Below are 14,696 nucleotides of genomic sequence, written 5' to 3'. Positions count from 1 at the left end.
AGCCTGCGAGCCGCCATCGGCGGCCCGCAGGCTATTCACGGAGCCCCCCGCCGTGAATTGACAGGAAGCAGCCGCTCGCGCGAGCGGCTGCTTCCTGATTAATCAGCCTGCAGCTGGCGACGCAGTACTGCGTCGCTGGTCCTGCAGCTGCCACTTTGCCGACGCACGGTATAAGCGTGCGGTCGGCAAGTGGTTAAGATTAGCAGAGGAGCAGTGAAACAAAGGTCTGTCAATCTAGGACATCAATCTTGAACCGATATTAAGGCAAGTCCCAAGGCTGCAAAGAAACTAGGGAGTTCCTCAGGAAAATCTAAGAGTGTGTGATTCCCCTCATGGCACACCAACAAAGTAAAAGGGAAGCCCCAACGATACTGAATGTTGCAAGCCCGTAGAGCATCCAGAAGAGGTCGCAGGGTCCTGTGCTGTTGGAGAGTTTCATAGGCCAGGTCTGGAAAAACTTTTATAGCAGGTAAATCAAACTGTTACTCATTCAGAGACCGCATTTTGCTAAGGAGTTCCTCCTTCCCTGTGTAATAGTGGAGTGTGCAGATCACATGCCTTGGAGCAGCATCAGAACGGCCACATGGCCTGAGAGCTCTGTGAAATCGATTAAACTGGATATGAGTGGATTCAAGTTTGCCTAGGATCCTATTGAAAATGACATGGACAACAGAGGGAAGATCCTTGTGCAAAGTAGCTTCAGGGAGCCCTTTAAGGCAGACATTATTCCATCTGTTGCGGTTTTCTTGATCTTCCTGCTAATATATGACTTGCCTGATAAGGTGACTATGGTCTGTTAGGCTGGAAGAGATGTCCACTAGGGTCACATCATGTGCCAGGACTCTCTTCTCCATGGCCTTAACCCTATGTCCTATGTGCACAATGTCTGTTCTGAGGCCTGCTAGCTCTGAATGAATGATCGATTCCCATTCGTGACAGCATGCGGTCAAGGTCAGCTTTTGTAGAGGGCTGCACCTCATACGATCTGGTGAGTCAGCCCTAGAGCTTGCCGAGTGTGTAGGGGAGGTGGCAGTTTGCGGAGCTCTGCATACCTTGTTGTTTGTAGTTCTGGAAGTGCCCGGCGCCATCTTGTCCTCATCACTGTTATGAGAGGCAGAGCGGGTGTTCTGGAAGAGCCGTGCAATGTCAGCAGTGCCGGAGTCTTTAGTCCTGGCACCTGACTTCTTACTACACCTGGACATCAGATCTGGTGGGGGAGTAGCATGGATGGTAAGGGCAAGACCCGGTAATACAGCTGGAGTTCAGTGGAATTATCTGCCTGCCATGACATTCTGGCCACATAATTGTTTTTAAGTGAAATAGTTGGGAGTGTTTATAGAGGAGTATGGAACCTGTTAGCATTGGCACTTCCTCTCTTGTCCTGTAGAGGGCAGTCATATCCTTTATACGGGAAGACACAAGGAGCGTGCACATTTCCTGTGAGTAGGCGTGACTTCATGAGCGGCACATTCCCAGTAACAGGAGCTGCTTGTGTATGAAGGAAAGAAGACATGCATGAGTCATTCCTGTTACTGGACATGTGGGGGTCATGGACTTGTGCATGCGCAGCCACAATCTGCTCATTCACATCCACTTCCTGTATACAGGATTCATAATCGCTGAGCCAACTGGAAATGGGAGGGACAGAGGAAGCAGCAAGAGCAGTAATACCTTCCACACAACTCTATGTGCAATGCTAATGAATTAATAAAATAAAAATTGGGTCATGTCAAGTTTGTTACAAAGGTGGACGGGGGTATCCCAAGTTTTACAGGGGGGCCCAGTGATTTCTAGACATGCCCTTTCCCTGCCCCCCACTAATCTGTCCAATAGGAGCTGTAGCAGTTTGGTTACTTATTAGTCAGAAGAATGGGAGGAGAGATATGGCTATACTGTGTGTGTGTGTGTATATATATATATATATATATATATATATATATATATATATATATATATATATATATATATATATATATATATATATATATATATATATATATATATATATATATATATATATATATATATATTATATATGTGTATTTATATATGTGTATTTATGTATGTATTTATATCCAGCTACAGAAGTATTAGTGGTTTTGTGTCTCCATGGTATAAGTGAGGTAATTGCTCTACCTCACCGCTCCTATAATTTGGTGTTGTGTAACGTCACAATATCTGTATCTGCACAGTTAGGAACAAGAGAGAGATAAAGGTACATTACAAGGGGCATATGGGTGACAGGAGGATCAGTGTTCTCCCCAGGGCTAATTAGGTGGGCGGGCCGCCCGGCTGATTTGAAGCCCCGCCCGCCTGTTGTCATGTGCTCGCCTGGGGCTTCTAAAATCCAGTGCTGTAAATCTTAGTAAACTTCACATAGGAGCTCTCCGTTGCCTGCTTTCAATCAGCGCCAGCCTCGCACAATAGCAAAGGCTGACGCTGTACACTGCAGGAGCGCTCCTCTGCCTGTCAGCTCAAGTGTTCTGGTGAGACAGGGAGGGATTGGCTGGGCGGGTTGTAAGGGGCGGGACTCCTGCTCCGATTCTCCCTACTGCTCTCTGAGTAATGGGATCTATTTTATAACGGTGCTTCTCACACTCGTCATTGAAAAGAGAGACGCAGCAAAGCAAAAAACGCCCACACAGCAGCAGTTTCCAGGAGTGAGATGAGAGCCACGTGGGTCTGACAGTCCAGAACAGCCTCAGAGCGGCTCATGTAGTCTCTCCTTTCTCCCCCATACTGCAGGTAAACAACATGCCTGAGTAGTTGACATCTGATGAAGGAGTTTATCTGTTACATGTAATGTCTTGTTCCTGAATATAGCAATTTGAATTGCAGCCAGTGGAGTGCCATCTCTTTTCTTTGTTTGGAGGTTACCTCAAAACCGTGTGAGCGGTCCGGTTTGGGACTTGGCACCGGCAAAATATCAGGTTGAGTACACCTGGAATAGCTGTAGTCGTGGCAACTACACACAATAAGGACTGCTAGTTGAATACAGCAGCTGCTGGTTTAATCCAGCTGGGGGGAAGGCACGGAGATCAGGAGAAGTGATGCCACCTCAGACCTCTGCATGTTTATTTATTTGCTTTGGGGGCAGAGGAGACACAGCCATGCACAGCATGTTTAGTGATCTGCTGTCTGTAAGGCAGCGTCCTGTGCACTGTCTCCTGCTGTGTGTGTTTCCCCCTGGCCCCAGCTTGTATCGTGTCTGTAGTGCTGCCTCTCCCCTTTCACACTGCAGGAACTTAGTGGAGCTGAACTCTTGCACAGGACAGAAGAAAACAGAGAAATGCACCTTGTATTTAGAGAGAAAAGCCTGTGTAATTTGATCTCTTTCTGTGTCAAATGACTGCAAATAAGCTCATTTGAAAAGCACCGAATGTTAACATGTCTGCTTCCAAGAAAGCAGGAAGGAGACACACTGCAGATTTTTTGCAGGATTTGTATCAGCTGTAACAAAAACATGTTTTTCTTTAAAGGTTATTATGCTGTTGTGCATCTTTTAGAGCAGAGAGGAAGTTCTGTGTTCAGGTCTGCTTAAAAAAGGACCTGAGCACATTAATCTGAAACAATCTCTCCCTAATGCTGGGTACACACAATGCAATTTTCTGACAGATTTACTGTCAGATCGATTATTCCCAACCAGGGCTGTGGAGTCGTGGAGTCGGAATCGTGGAGTCGGGCAATTTTGGGTGCCTGGAGTCGGGAAAAAATGCACCGACTCCGACTCCTAATGAATTTGTAACTGTAATTAAAATAGAAAATATGATAAAATGTTCTATTTCTCAGATAATAGTCATTAAAAATAATGTATATATACAGTGTATATATACAGTAATAGCTGTGCTTAGTCCACAAAAATGAAATAAACCAATCAAAATTAGTTACTTGTGCTGCTTCAATAAAGCAGTCCCCGTATTTTTAAGGTCAGATATACATATCTGATTGTGACTGTATATATGATGTGTACACAGGAATCTCTTATATATACTAAATAACATCTATGCTGTAAGAATAAAGCCTGATGTGTAGCTGTGTCACTAATAGAGATGGTCAATGAGATGGAAATAATTCTGAACTGATGCTGATTTATGCAAATGTATGCACTCCCTTTGCTGATGAAATCAAATAATTTGATATGTTGTTAAAATTTGGTTTGGTGACTACAAATTAAAGGCTACCTGAGATACCTGGGGCTTCCTCCAGCACCCTTCAGGCTAATCAGTCCCTCGCTGTCCTCCACCACCCGGATCTTCTGCTATGAGTCCTGGTAATTCAGCCAGTCAGAGCAGTCCGGTCACATGCCCCTCCCACAGCCAGGAGCGTTCTGCACCTGCGCAATAGTGCTGCACAGGTGTAGTATGCTCCTGGTGGCGGAGTGTGTGCATGCGCACTACGCCCGACAGGTCTAAGTACCTGGACTCATAGCAGAAGATCCAGGTGGTGGAGGAGGACAACGAGGGACTGATTATCCTGAAGGCGGCTGGAGGAAGCCCCAGGTATGTATAAAACTTTAATTTCATCTGTCTCAGGTTTACTTTGTTACACAGTAGTACTATACTCTACATATGCACTCCCCACAGAGCTGCAGGGAATCCACTGAGAATGCTGTGCATATTGAACACAGAGGTGTTGTCTGTCACCCATAAACCTTGTTCAGATTGTGCATGAAGAATGTGTAATAGAGGAAGAATCTCCTCATTCCCCTGCAGAGTACCTGCACATCATTCTTACATGTACCCACACTTACATTGCCTAGGGCCTGATAGATGTTCTTTGTTCCGGTTTGTACCTTTTACAAGTACTCTTACCAAGGACTAGTTTTAGTCTAAAGGGAATAAATATAGTAGTCTACATATCCTTCTCACTTCAGTTGTCTTGTAAAATTCCTAAGCGTTGGCAGTTAAGAGACGGATTTCATGTTACATACCTTTAATCAACAAAATTGTAATATGCAAATTAGAGGAGTCGGAGTCGAGGAGTCGGAGTCGGAGGAATCCTAAACTGAGGAGTCGGAGTCGGTGGATTTTTGGACTGACTCCACAGCCCTGTTCCCAACATGTCCATTCTGATTTCCGCACGATTTCCTATAGAAGTGAACAGAAAATCGAAAATCAGATCGGATATGTTGGGAATAATCGATCTGACAGTAAATCTGTCAGAAAATTGTATTTTGTGTACTTAGCAGGTACATCAGCTTGCCACCTCATCCTCTCTTTATTCTGTAAGCATAGTTGCATCCCCCCCCCCCCCCCTCGCACGCCACCCGGCTACTTTTTCATGCCACCCGGCTGGAAAACATTTCTGGGGAGAACACTGGAGGATACAATGGTAAGAAGAATGTGTAAGTGACACCACATTGCTCCACAAATATAACACAGATTTCTTGCTATAAGTAGGTCTGTTGTCACAAGAGTAACGTATTGCTTCCATTGTCTCATCAAGCTCTACAGTTTGCTGCTTTACCATGTATGGCCAATGCTTTATGTGTAGGGAGGGTTAATGAGATGCAAATAACTGACTTGTATGCAAATATAATGCAAATTGTATGCAGCTAATCACATTTCTCAGGAAATTAATTTCATTATACAAATTCCAAGATACAGAAAATGTATATACAAAGCAAAGTTATTATCATGTGATTGGCTGACTGTAACGAGCACAACCTTCTGCAGTTCTCTGTCAGGCTGCAATTTATTAATGGTCAGTGACATGCCAATGCCTCTGAGATGCTGCAAATGATATGCTAATTATATTCAAAGTTATGCAGGCGCTGCATCTGGCCCATTTCCAATCTGCATCAACTTTGCATCAATTTGAAATTGTCAGCAGCTCACTGACCATCCCTAATGATAATTGTTCCTCCCCTCATAATTCTCTAACAGGAAGTGATGTTGTTTCTCTATTTGCAGGGCGGAGTCCCAGCATCAGGAACCTCTCAGAGACTCATCTCTCTGTATCCACAGACTGTAAAATGGAGGATAATGTAATTGGACAAGAGTCTCCTGCAGATATTCCCCCAGACTCCCTTCACCTGTCTAAACCCGAGGGGCCTCCTACCCAGCAAAGCTCTACCCCTTCTAGAGGATCGTATTCCTGTTCCACATGTGGGAAATGCTTTGTTTGGAAATCACAGCTTGTCAGACATGAAAGATCTCACACTGGTGAGAAGCCATATTCATGTGCTGAGTGTGGGAAATGTTTTGGGCAACTGGGAAACCTTGTCAGTCATGAGAGATTTCACACTGGAATAGGACATTCATGTGCTAAATGTGGAAAATGTTTTGTTTGGAAATCCAAACTTTTACTTCATGAGAGATCTTATACTGGTGAGAAGCCCTATTCATGTGCTGAGTGTGGAAAAAGGTTTGGGCACAAAGCACACCTTGTAACACACAGGAGAACTCACACTGGTGAGAAGCCCTATGCATGTACTGAGTGTGGGAAATGTTTTGGAGAGAAAGGAACCCTTGTAGTACATGAGAAATCTCACACTGGTGTGAAGCCCTATTCATGTGCTGAGTGTGGGAAATGTTTTGTTCAGAAATCAGACCTTGTTAAACATGAGAGATCTCACACTGGTGAGAAGCCTTATTCATGTGCTGAGTGTGGGAAATGTTTTGGAGAGAAAGGAACCCTTGTAGTACATGAGAAATCTCACACTGGTGTGAAGCCCTATTCATGTGCTGAGTGTGGGAAATGTTTTGTTAAGAAATCAGACCTTGTCATACATGAGAGATCTCACACGGGTGAGAAGCCCTATTCATGTGCTGAGTGTGGGAAATGTTTTGTTCAGAAATCAGACCTTGTTAAACATGAGAGATCTCACACTGGTGAGAAGCCTTATTCATGTGCTGAGTGTGGGAAATGTTTTGTTCAGAAATCAGACCTTGTTAAACATGAGAGATCTCACAATGGTGAGAAGCCTTATTCATGTGCTGAGTGTTCGAAATGTTTTGAGAAAAAGGAAAACCTTGTCAGACATGAGCGATCTCACACTAGTGTGAAGCCCCATTCATGTGCTGAGTGTGGGAAATGTTTTGTTCATAAATTCGACCTTGTCAGACATGAGAGATCTCACACTGGTGAAAAGCCTTATTCATGTGCTGAGTGTGGGAAATGTTTTGGGCAAAAGCGAAACCTTGTCAGTCATAAGAGATTTCACACTGGTGAGAAGTCCTATTCATGTGCTGAGTGTGGAAAATGTTTTGTGAATAAATCCAACCTTTTAGTTCATGAGAGATCTCACACGGGTGAGAAGCCCTATTCATGTGCTGAGTGTGGGAAATGCTTTGGGTGCAAAAAATGCCTTGTCACACACAGGAGATCTCACACTGGTGAGAAGCCCAATGCATGTACTGAGTGTGGGAAATGTTTTGGAGAGAAAGGAAGTCTTGTCAAACATGAGAGATCTCACACTGGTGTGAAGCCCTATTCATGTGCTGAGTGTGGGAAATGTTTTGTTCAGAAATCAGACCTTGTCAGACATGAGCGATCACACACTGGTGAGAAGCCATTTTCGTGTGCTAAGTGTGGGAAATGTTTTGGGCAAAAGAAAACCCTTGTCAGACATGAGAGATCTCACACTGGTGGGAATTCATGTGCTGAGTGTGGGAAATGTTTTGTTCAGAAATCAGACCTTGTCAAACATGAGATGTTACACTGGTGAGAATCCCTATCCATGAGCTTAGTGTGGGAAATGTTTTGTTCAGAAGTGAGACCTTTTCATTCATGAGAGATTACACTGGTGAGTAGCCCTATTCATGTGCTGAGTGTGGGAAATGTTTTGGACTCCTCAGGATCTTATGCCAGGATTATATTTGTTGATTTTAGCTCTTCATTCTATACCATACAACCATTGCTGCTACACAGCAAGCCCTCCAACTAAGCATACCTGAACCCATCTGTAAGTGGATTACCAGTTTGTTGACCAACAGGAGAGAGCAGGTTAAACTTGGGAAATATATGTTAAGGTCTTTTAATAGTTAGCAGTGGAGCACCCCAGGGCTGTGTGTTTTCCCCACTTCTTTATGCTCTGTACAGCAATGGCTGCATCTCCACTGATCCACCTGTAAAGGTTCTAATGTTTACAGATGACACAACAGTAGTTGAACTCCTATAAAATTGGAATGATTCTGCATACAGGCATGTGGTTGGTCAGCTTTTCTCCTGGTGCAGCAGTAACACCTTGAAACAGAGGATGTACCACCTACGGCAACTCAGGTAGGGGTTGATTCAGTAACACTAACACACTCACATAGCATGAGGTAAATTGAGCCACATGTGGTGCTTTCAGTGTAGCATTCAGGAAATGCTTTAGAAAAGAAAGTAAACTTTTTGAGAATCCCCCATGAGGAGATAGAGTAGTCCAAAACCTGTCGGTTACTTTTTTTTACTGCAGTAGTCCTTTAATGCAGAACCACACTAGAGCTGCATGGACTGGATAGCATTACAGCTCAGAACCGAAAATGAACACTTCTCACCCTGTTTACTACCATTTTCTATATACTGTGTTTGACCTGTAATATGTTAATTCTTCTCTTTTTATATAGAATGCGCAGATCCTGAAGATTGCATGATTCATCATAGTGATTAATAAGTGTGATTATAGTGAGATGGCTTGCATGAATGTTATATCGTTCATTTCCAATTTAATATCATTTGAAAATAGTTGAAAACCAGTCCTGTTGTGTAATGTTTTGCCAGAAGAGATTTAGAGAGTATCTTTATCAGTATACCTGATGTATGATCAACCTTGTGTTTTTAAGATTAGTAAATAACAGATACTGGCTATATTTACCGATGTTCAAAGTTTGCTGTTGTAGATTGAAATCTGAAGACTGTTTAGAGTAACCCAAAGCTTAGCAAAGAAGGGACAGCCAGTTTATATAAAATAAGCTGAAAAAAAATGAGGTAGGATTAATAGAGGAAAGGTACACGCCAATCAATTCACTAAAATCGGTTATTAATAAAATATCATAACTTTATTAAATTCGTTTAACCACTTAAAGGGAACCTAAACTGAGATGAATATGGATGTTTCCCTTTAAACAATACCAGTTGCCTGGCAGTCCTGCTGATCTCTGTGACTGAATCACACACCCGAAACAAGCATGCAGCTAATCCATTCTGACTTCAGTCAGAGCACCTGATCTGCATGCTTGTTCAGGGGTTGTGGCTAAAAGTATTAGAGACACAGGATCAGCAGGAGAGTCAGGCAACTGGTATTATTTCAAAAGGAAAAATCCATATCCTACTCAGTCTAGGTTCCCTTTAAGTCTATCTGGACAGATATATCCCTCCAGATAGACTGCCATGATGCTGCTGTGCCGGGCGCGCTCCCGCCGCCCTTCGTTAGCCCCGAGATCAATGAATGGGAAGATAGTTCCCATTCATTGATCTGAGTCCCCAGCAGAAAAACTGATGGCCTCTTATCAGAGGCTGCAGTCTTTCTTTCGGAAAAAAAGTTTCATGTCCTCCTAATGCTTCCTGGAAGCGAGATCGTTCACTTCCAGGACTTTTTGACTGTGGTCATCTTGTAGCCAAATAGTAAAACTACACCCACAAACATTTTTAATAAAATAAACACATTTATATTACATTTAAAATTAACTGTTTACTTCCCACACCAAAAATTACCCAAATAAAATTTTTAATAAAAAAAAAAATTACAATTAAAAAAAAACAAAACAACATAAATAGTTACCTAAGGGTCTGAACTTTTTGAATATGCATGTCAAGAGAGTATATTACTATATTTTTTTTTTAATTATAAGCTTGTAAATAGTGATGATGCAAATTGAAAAAATGCACCTTTATTTCCAAATAAAATATCAGCGCTATAAATGGTGATAGGGACATAATTTAACCACTTTATCCCCTGCGGTACGGATATCTCCGTCCCTTTTTCTTTCCTTTCACCCCCAGGGAAGGAGATATCCGCACCTCCCGCCGCTGCCCGCACTCCCGCTCGCTCGTGTGCGCGCTCCCGCCGCTCATGCACGCCGCCGCCCACTCGCCCGGAGATCAATGAACGGGAAAAAACGTTCCCGTCCGTTGATCTAAGCCCCCCGCAATGATCAGCTGCTTCTATGAGAAGCAGCGATCATTGTGAAGAAAAAAAAACCCAGTTTCCCAGCCTCATAAGACTTCCTGCAAGCATACTTTCTACGCTTGCAGGTCGCATAAACAAAAAGTTACTGTGGCCATCTTGTAGCCAAATAGTAAAACTACACCCTAAAGCATTTTTCATATACAAATACATTAGTTTTACATTAAAAATTAACTCATTACCTCCCACACTCCCCGATTTTGTATTTTTTTTTTGTAATAAAAAAAAAAAAATTACAATAAAAAAATACATAAATAGTTGCCTTAGGGACTGAACTTGATGTGAACGGAGGAGCCAGCACAGCACCGGGGCCACCGGTAGAGGAGAGGGATGGCTCAATAGGACCGAGCCTTCCCTCTCCTTAGGTCAATATCTGACTCTTTTTTTTTATTTAATTCAGGGTTCCTATTAGCTTTAAGTTAAAAGAGTATGCATTAGCCTGACGTCTGGGCTGGCCAGCTCGCCCCACACTCAAAACACACATACCCACACACCTAATCCACGTGAAAGAAGATGATCATGTTGTAATTAGTTATTGGGGGGGAGGTGTTCACATTCCTGCTCATAGGGGAATCTCATGCATCTCAAATTTCTCAGAGTGCTCATAGTTCTGGAACCAAACTCAATAGCAAGCATCCAATATAATACAGTAGTTTCTATGCAGAAAGATATTGCAACAGGAGACTGGCAAAGTCCACAACATGGGCTGAATGTCAGTTAATAAGCAAAGCGGTTCAGCAGCGTAGCAGCACATGCAAAGGTATGTTCACGGTTTACAGCAAAGCAAACAACAGTTGCACTCAATATGTGAGCCTAAACCTGTGTATGGCTGTGCAATGGTATAGCAACCTGAGCACGCCGTGACATCGTCACATACAGAGGCTTGCAATTAAATGGCCTGAAGCACCAGTCAGCACCAGTATACTGTACCGCTCCAGTGTCTGTAGTCAGCTGCAATGGACGAGGAAGACAACTGTAGAACCTCCCAAGTCGTAGCACTTCAATCAACAGAGCCAGTAGAACTCCTGCTCATGTCGCCAACATTAGATCCAATGTAGGAGCAGATTGGATTGAAGTGCTGTGAATCGGTATGCACCATCCGAGTGGGACGTAGGGAGATGTAATCACTGTTGAGCTACCATATAGAGCAGGCATGGGAAAACTTAACCCCCAGATGTTAAGGAACTACAAGTCCCACAATGCATTGCAGGAGTCTGGCAGCCACAGTCATGACTCATAAAGGCAAATGCATTGTGGGACTTGTAGTTCTGTAACAGCTGGAGAGCCGAGTTTGCCCATGCCTGATATAGAGTAATCCCATAAAGATCTAAGGTGGTCTCCCATGCGCAGGGAATGAACAGCTGTGTCGGAGGGTTTTGCCGGCTAGTATTCCCAGAGCGTCTAAGATAGGCACTGAGTAAATGTTATCTAGTATCTGATGGATGAAAAATACAAGCTATGCCTCAGGGTAATAAAATTTATATAAAAATATACTGTCAGTTTTTGCCACATTAGAGAGGTGTATTATATTATGTTGATACGTCAGATAATCTATTTAAAACCCTGCAAATGTAAGCAAGGAAAATATAATAGAATTGATCCATAACATCATATTTCAACATATGCCCAAATCTACTTGCCATATAAATGAACGTTATATCATTAATCCTCACCATTTGAACATCAATACAAGTAAGTTTGCATGAGAAGTATGTGTAACGATCTGCTAGTGTGTGAGAGCACTAGCAGATAGGCAAGTATCAAACTTTCCCTGCAAGGGTAAAGTCTTACAGACAGTGTCAGTAGAAGGCCGTACAAACAGTGAGTACAGATATAGAGAATGGTCAGACAAGTCGAGTAGGCAACAGATCAGATTGGTCAGGTACAAAATCGGCAGGCAAAATCTAAGTGAGTAATCAGGCAGTGGTCGGTAACAGATCAGATTGGCAAAGGTACAAAATCGGCAGGCAAAGAGAATTCAGAGAAACAGGCAGAGGTCAAACACACGTATAATCAATATATATATATAAGCTGAGCTAGTGTGGAATCCCCGGGGTCCTGCCGGTTCAAGCCACACACGGAACTGACTATGGTCTGAAGCCTTCACTGCGAAGTGTTAGCTAGAGCAGACAGTGAGCAAGTGTCAGAACAGCGCTTAAGTAGCCCGGGTAAGTAGGAGAACACACCCCCAAGCCGCTTGGCCAATCAGGAACCGGAGGTGGAGCCATGTGTGTCAGCTGACAGATGATCCGCTGACACGCTTCCTTAGAGCATAAGAGGAGCGACGCTACCAGCGCATGCGTCCACCCTCATTTACAGTCTGAGTATCATGCGGCCGGATCTCCGCATGGACGCTGCTGACATCCTGTCTATGCGGCCAGCCGCACCAGAAGTCCCAGATGCGCTGCCAGCGGAGGCAGCAGAGACTGACATGGTAAGCACCGGATTACTGACAGTATGCCACTCCTACACATAACAATTGCTACTGGCTTAATTCAATGCAGATCATCAATAATGCGCTCATATGGGATAGACATTAAATATTAATTATATCTTGTCTTCTGTGAATTTAAATCTGTGATATATTGTGCTAGCCTGTATGAAACCTGTCTGTCGGAGATATGTATGTGTAAATGCATGTCTGCATTTGTACACATACAGTATCCTGTGATAGAAATTCACTTGATAATGAAAGTGGATGATACAACATTCCTCATAGGCAGATTCCGACCATATTATTTCAGAATGTATTGTCAGCATTATGCCAGAAAATTGCTGTTTAATGTTAAATTCTTCTGAGAAGCCAAGAGGTCGAAAAACCAGTTTGAGACGGCGAACACTTAAAGGGATACTGTAGGTAGGTCAGGGGAAAATGAGTTGAAGTTACCCGGGGCTTCTAGTGGTCCCCCGCAGGCAACCTGTGCCCGCGCAGCCACTCACCGATGCTCCAGCCCCGTCTCCGGTTCACTTCTGGAATTTCAGACTTTAAAGTCTGAAAACCACTGCGCCTGCGTTGCTGTGTCCTCGCTTCCCCTGATGTCACCAGGAGCGCACGGCGCAGGCACAGACCATACTGGGCCTGCACAGTACGCTCCTGGTGCCATCAGCGAGAGTGAGGACACAGCAACGCAGGCGCAGTGTTTTTCAGACTTTAAAGTCTGAAATTCCCGAAGTAAACCAGAGGCGGGGCCAGAGCATTGGGGAGTGGCTGCGCGGGCACAGGATGTCTGTGGGGGACCATTAGAAGCCCCGGGTAACTTCAACTCATTTTCCCCCGACCCCCCTACAGTATCCCTTTAAAGCTAATACTAAATAACCTCATAGGAGACACAATGTAACCAATTCTATTCAGATAATTGTATACTGGGGTTTTTCCCATTGTTCAATCTTGAGGAGAAGATTATACAAGCTTGCAAAGTTTATTCTTGCTATTACCACATTCAAAATTCAAAGATGGAACAATAGATGAAATGCCCTTCCACAGCACATCCGCCACTCTCCCACCTTTGAAATCTTTAAACGCTCCCTCAAAACCCACCTTTTCCGACAAGCATATTCTCTAGCTTAGGCCATGCAACCACTAAATAACCTAATTAGGCACTGCCTGTACATATAATGTATACTTCCCCCACCTCTTGTTTCCACCCCATTCCGTTAGATTGTAAGCTCGCAAGGGCAGGGCTCTCACCCTTTTGTGTCATGGAATGTTATTAATTTAATTGCTTGCACACTGTTATACATTTATACATTTTAGTCATCATGGCAAATTTGCTATTGTAATCAGCAGTTCTGTATTTAGTATTAGTGTTCATATTTGATGTATATCATTGTCTGTATCATTATGTATCCCTTGTTTGTTTTCTTACATTGTACAGCACCACGGAATATGTTGGCGCTTTATAAATAAATAATAATAATAATAATAGCGCCACCACAGTCACGGGTTATAATAGGTATTTCAATGGTAGAAATAGTGAAATCCATTAAAAAGCCAATGGTGACATCTATTGGTGATAGAAAATATTGCAGCCCATGTGATATTAGTTAACCAGTAAATAAAATTAAAACACACCTACTGCGTGCTGATTTGTTGAAGTGATAGTCTCCTGGGCAGTCTTATAGATAGTGATGAAAATAAATTATGAGGGCCTAGTCATCACAGGGGAGACAACATCTGAATAGAACATCTAAGAGCATCTAATACAGTGGGATGCGAAAGTTTGGGCAACCTTGTTAATTGTCATGATTTTCCTGTATAAATCGTTGGTTGTTATGATAAAAAATGTCAGTTAAATAAATAATATAGGAGACACACACAGTGATATTTGAGAAGTGAAATGAAGTTTATTGGATTTACAGAAAGTGTGCAATAATTGTTTAAACACAATTAGGCAGGTGCATACATTTGGGCAGTTTTTTTTTTTATTTTTATTTTAAAACCTTTTAAAAACTAATTTTTGGAACTCAAATTGGCTTGGTAAGCTCAGTGACACCTGACCTACATACACAAATTAATCCATTTATGAGAGAGTATTTAAGGGATGGACGTATATGTCTTTTTTCAACCCAAATAACTATGTAAGGG

At 42.9% G+C, this 14,696-nt stretch overlaps 1 protein-coding gene across 1 annotated transcript in view; it reads left to right on the top strand.

Annotated features, from left to right (window-relative positions):
• LOC137535034 (zinc finger protein 850-like) overlaps positions 1 to 12,970 on the top strand; it is a 122,357-nt gene extending 109,387 nt beyond the window's left edge. The window contains exon 11 of the mRNA XM_068256796.1: positions 6,648 to 12,970. Within this exon, the coding sequence (XP_068112897.1) occupies positions 6,648 to 7,669 (1,022 nt within the window). The 3' untranslated portion in view covers positions 7,670 to 12,970. The remainder of the gene's footprint in view (positions 1 to 6,647) is intronic.
• Positions 12,971 to 14,696: the final 1,726 nt, after the last annotated feature.

The sequence above is a fragment of the Hyperolius riggenbachi genome, chromosome 10 (genome assembly GCF_040937935.1).
Source record: "Hyperolius riggenbachi isolate aHypRig1 chromosome 10, aHypRig1.pri, whole genome shotgun sequence".
Classification (NCBI taxonomy): Eukaryota; Metazoa; Chordata; class Amphibia; order Anura; family Hyperoliidae; genus Hyperolius; species Hyperolius riggenbachi.
This window is presented reverse-complemented; position numbering and strand designations above follow the sequence as displayed.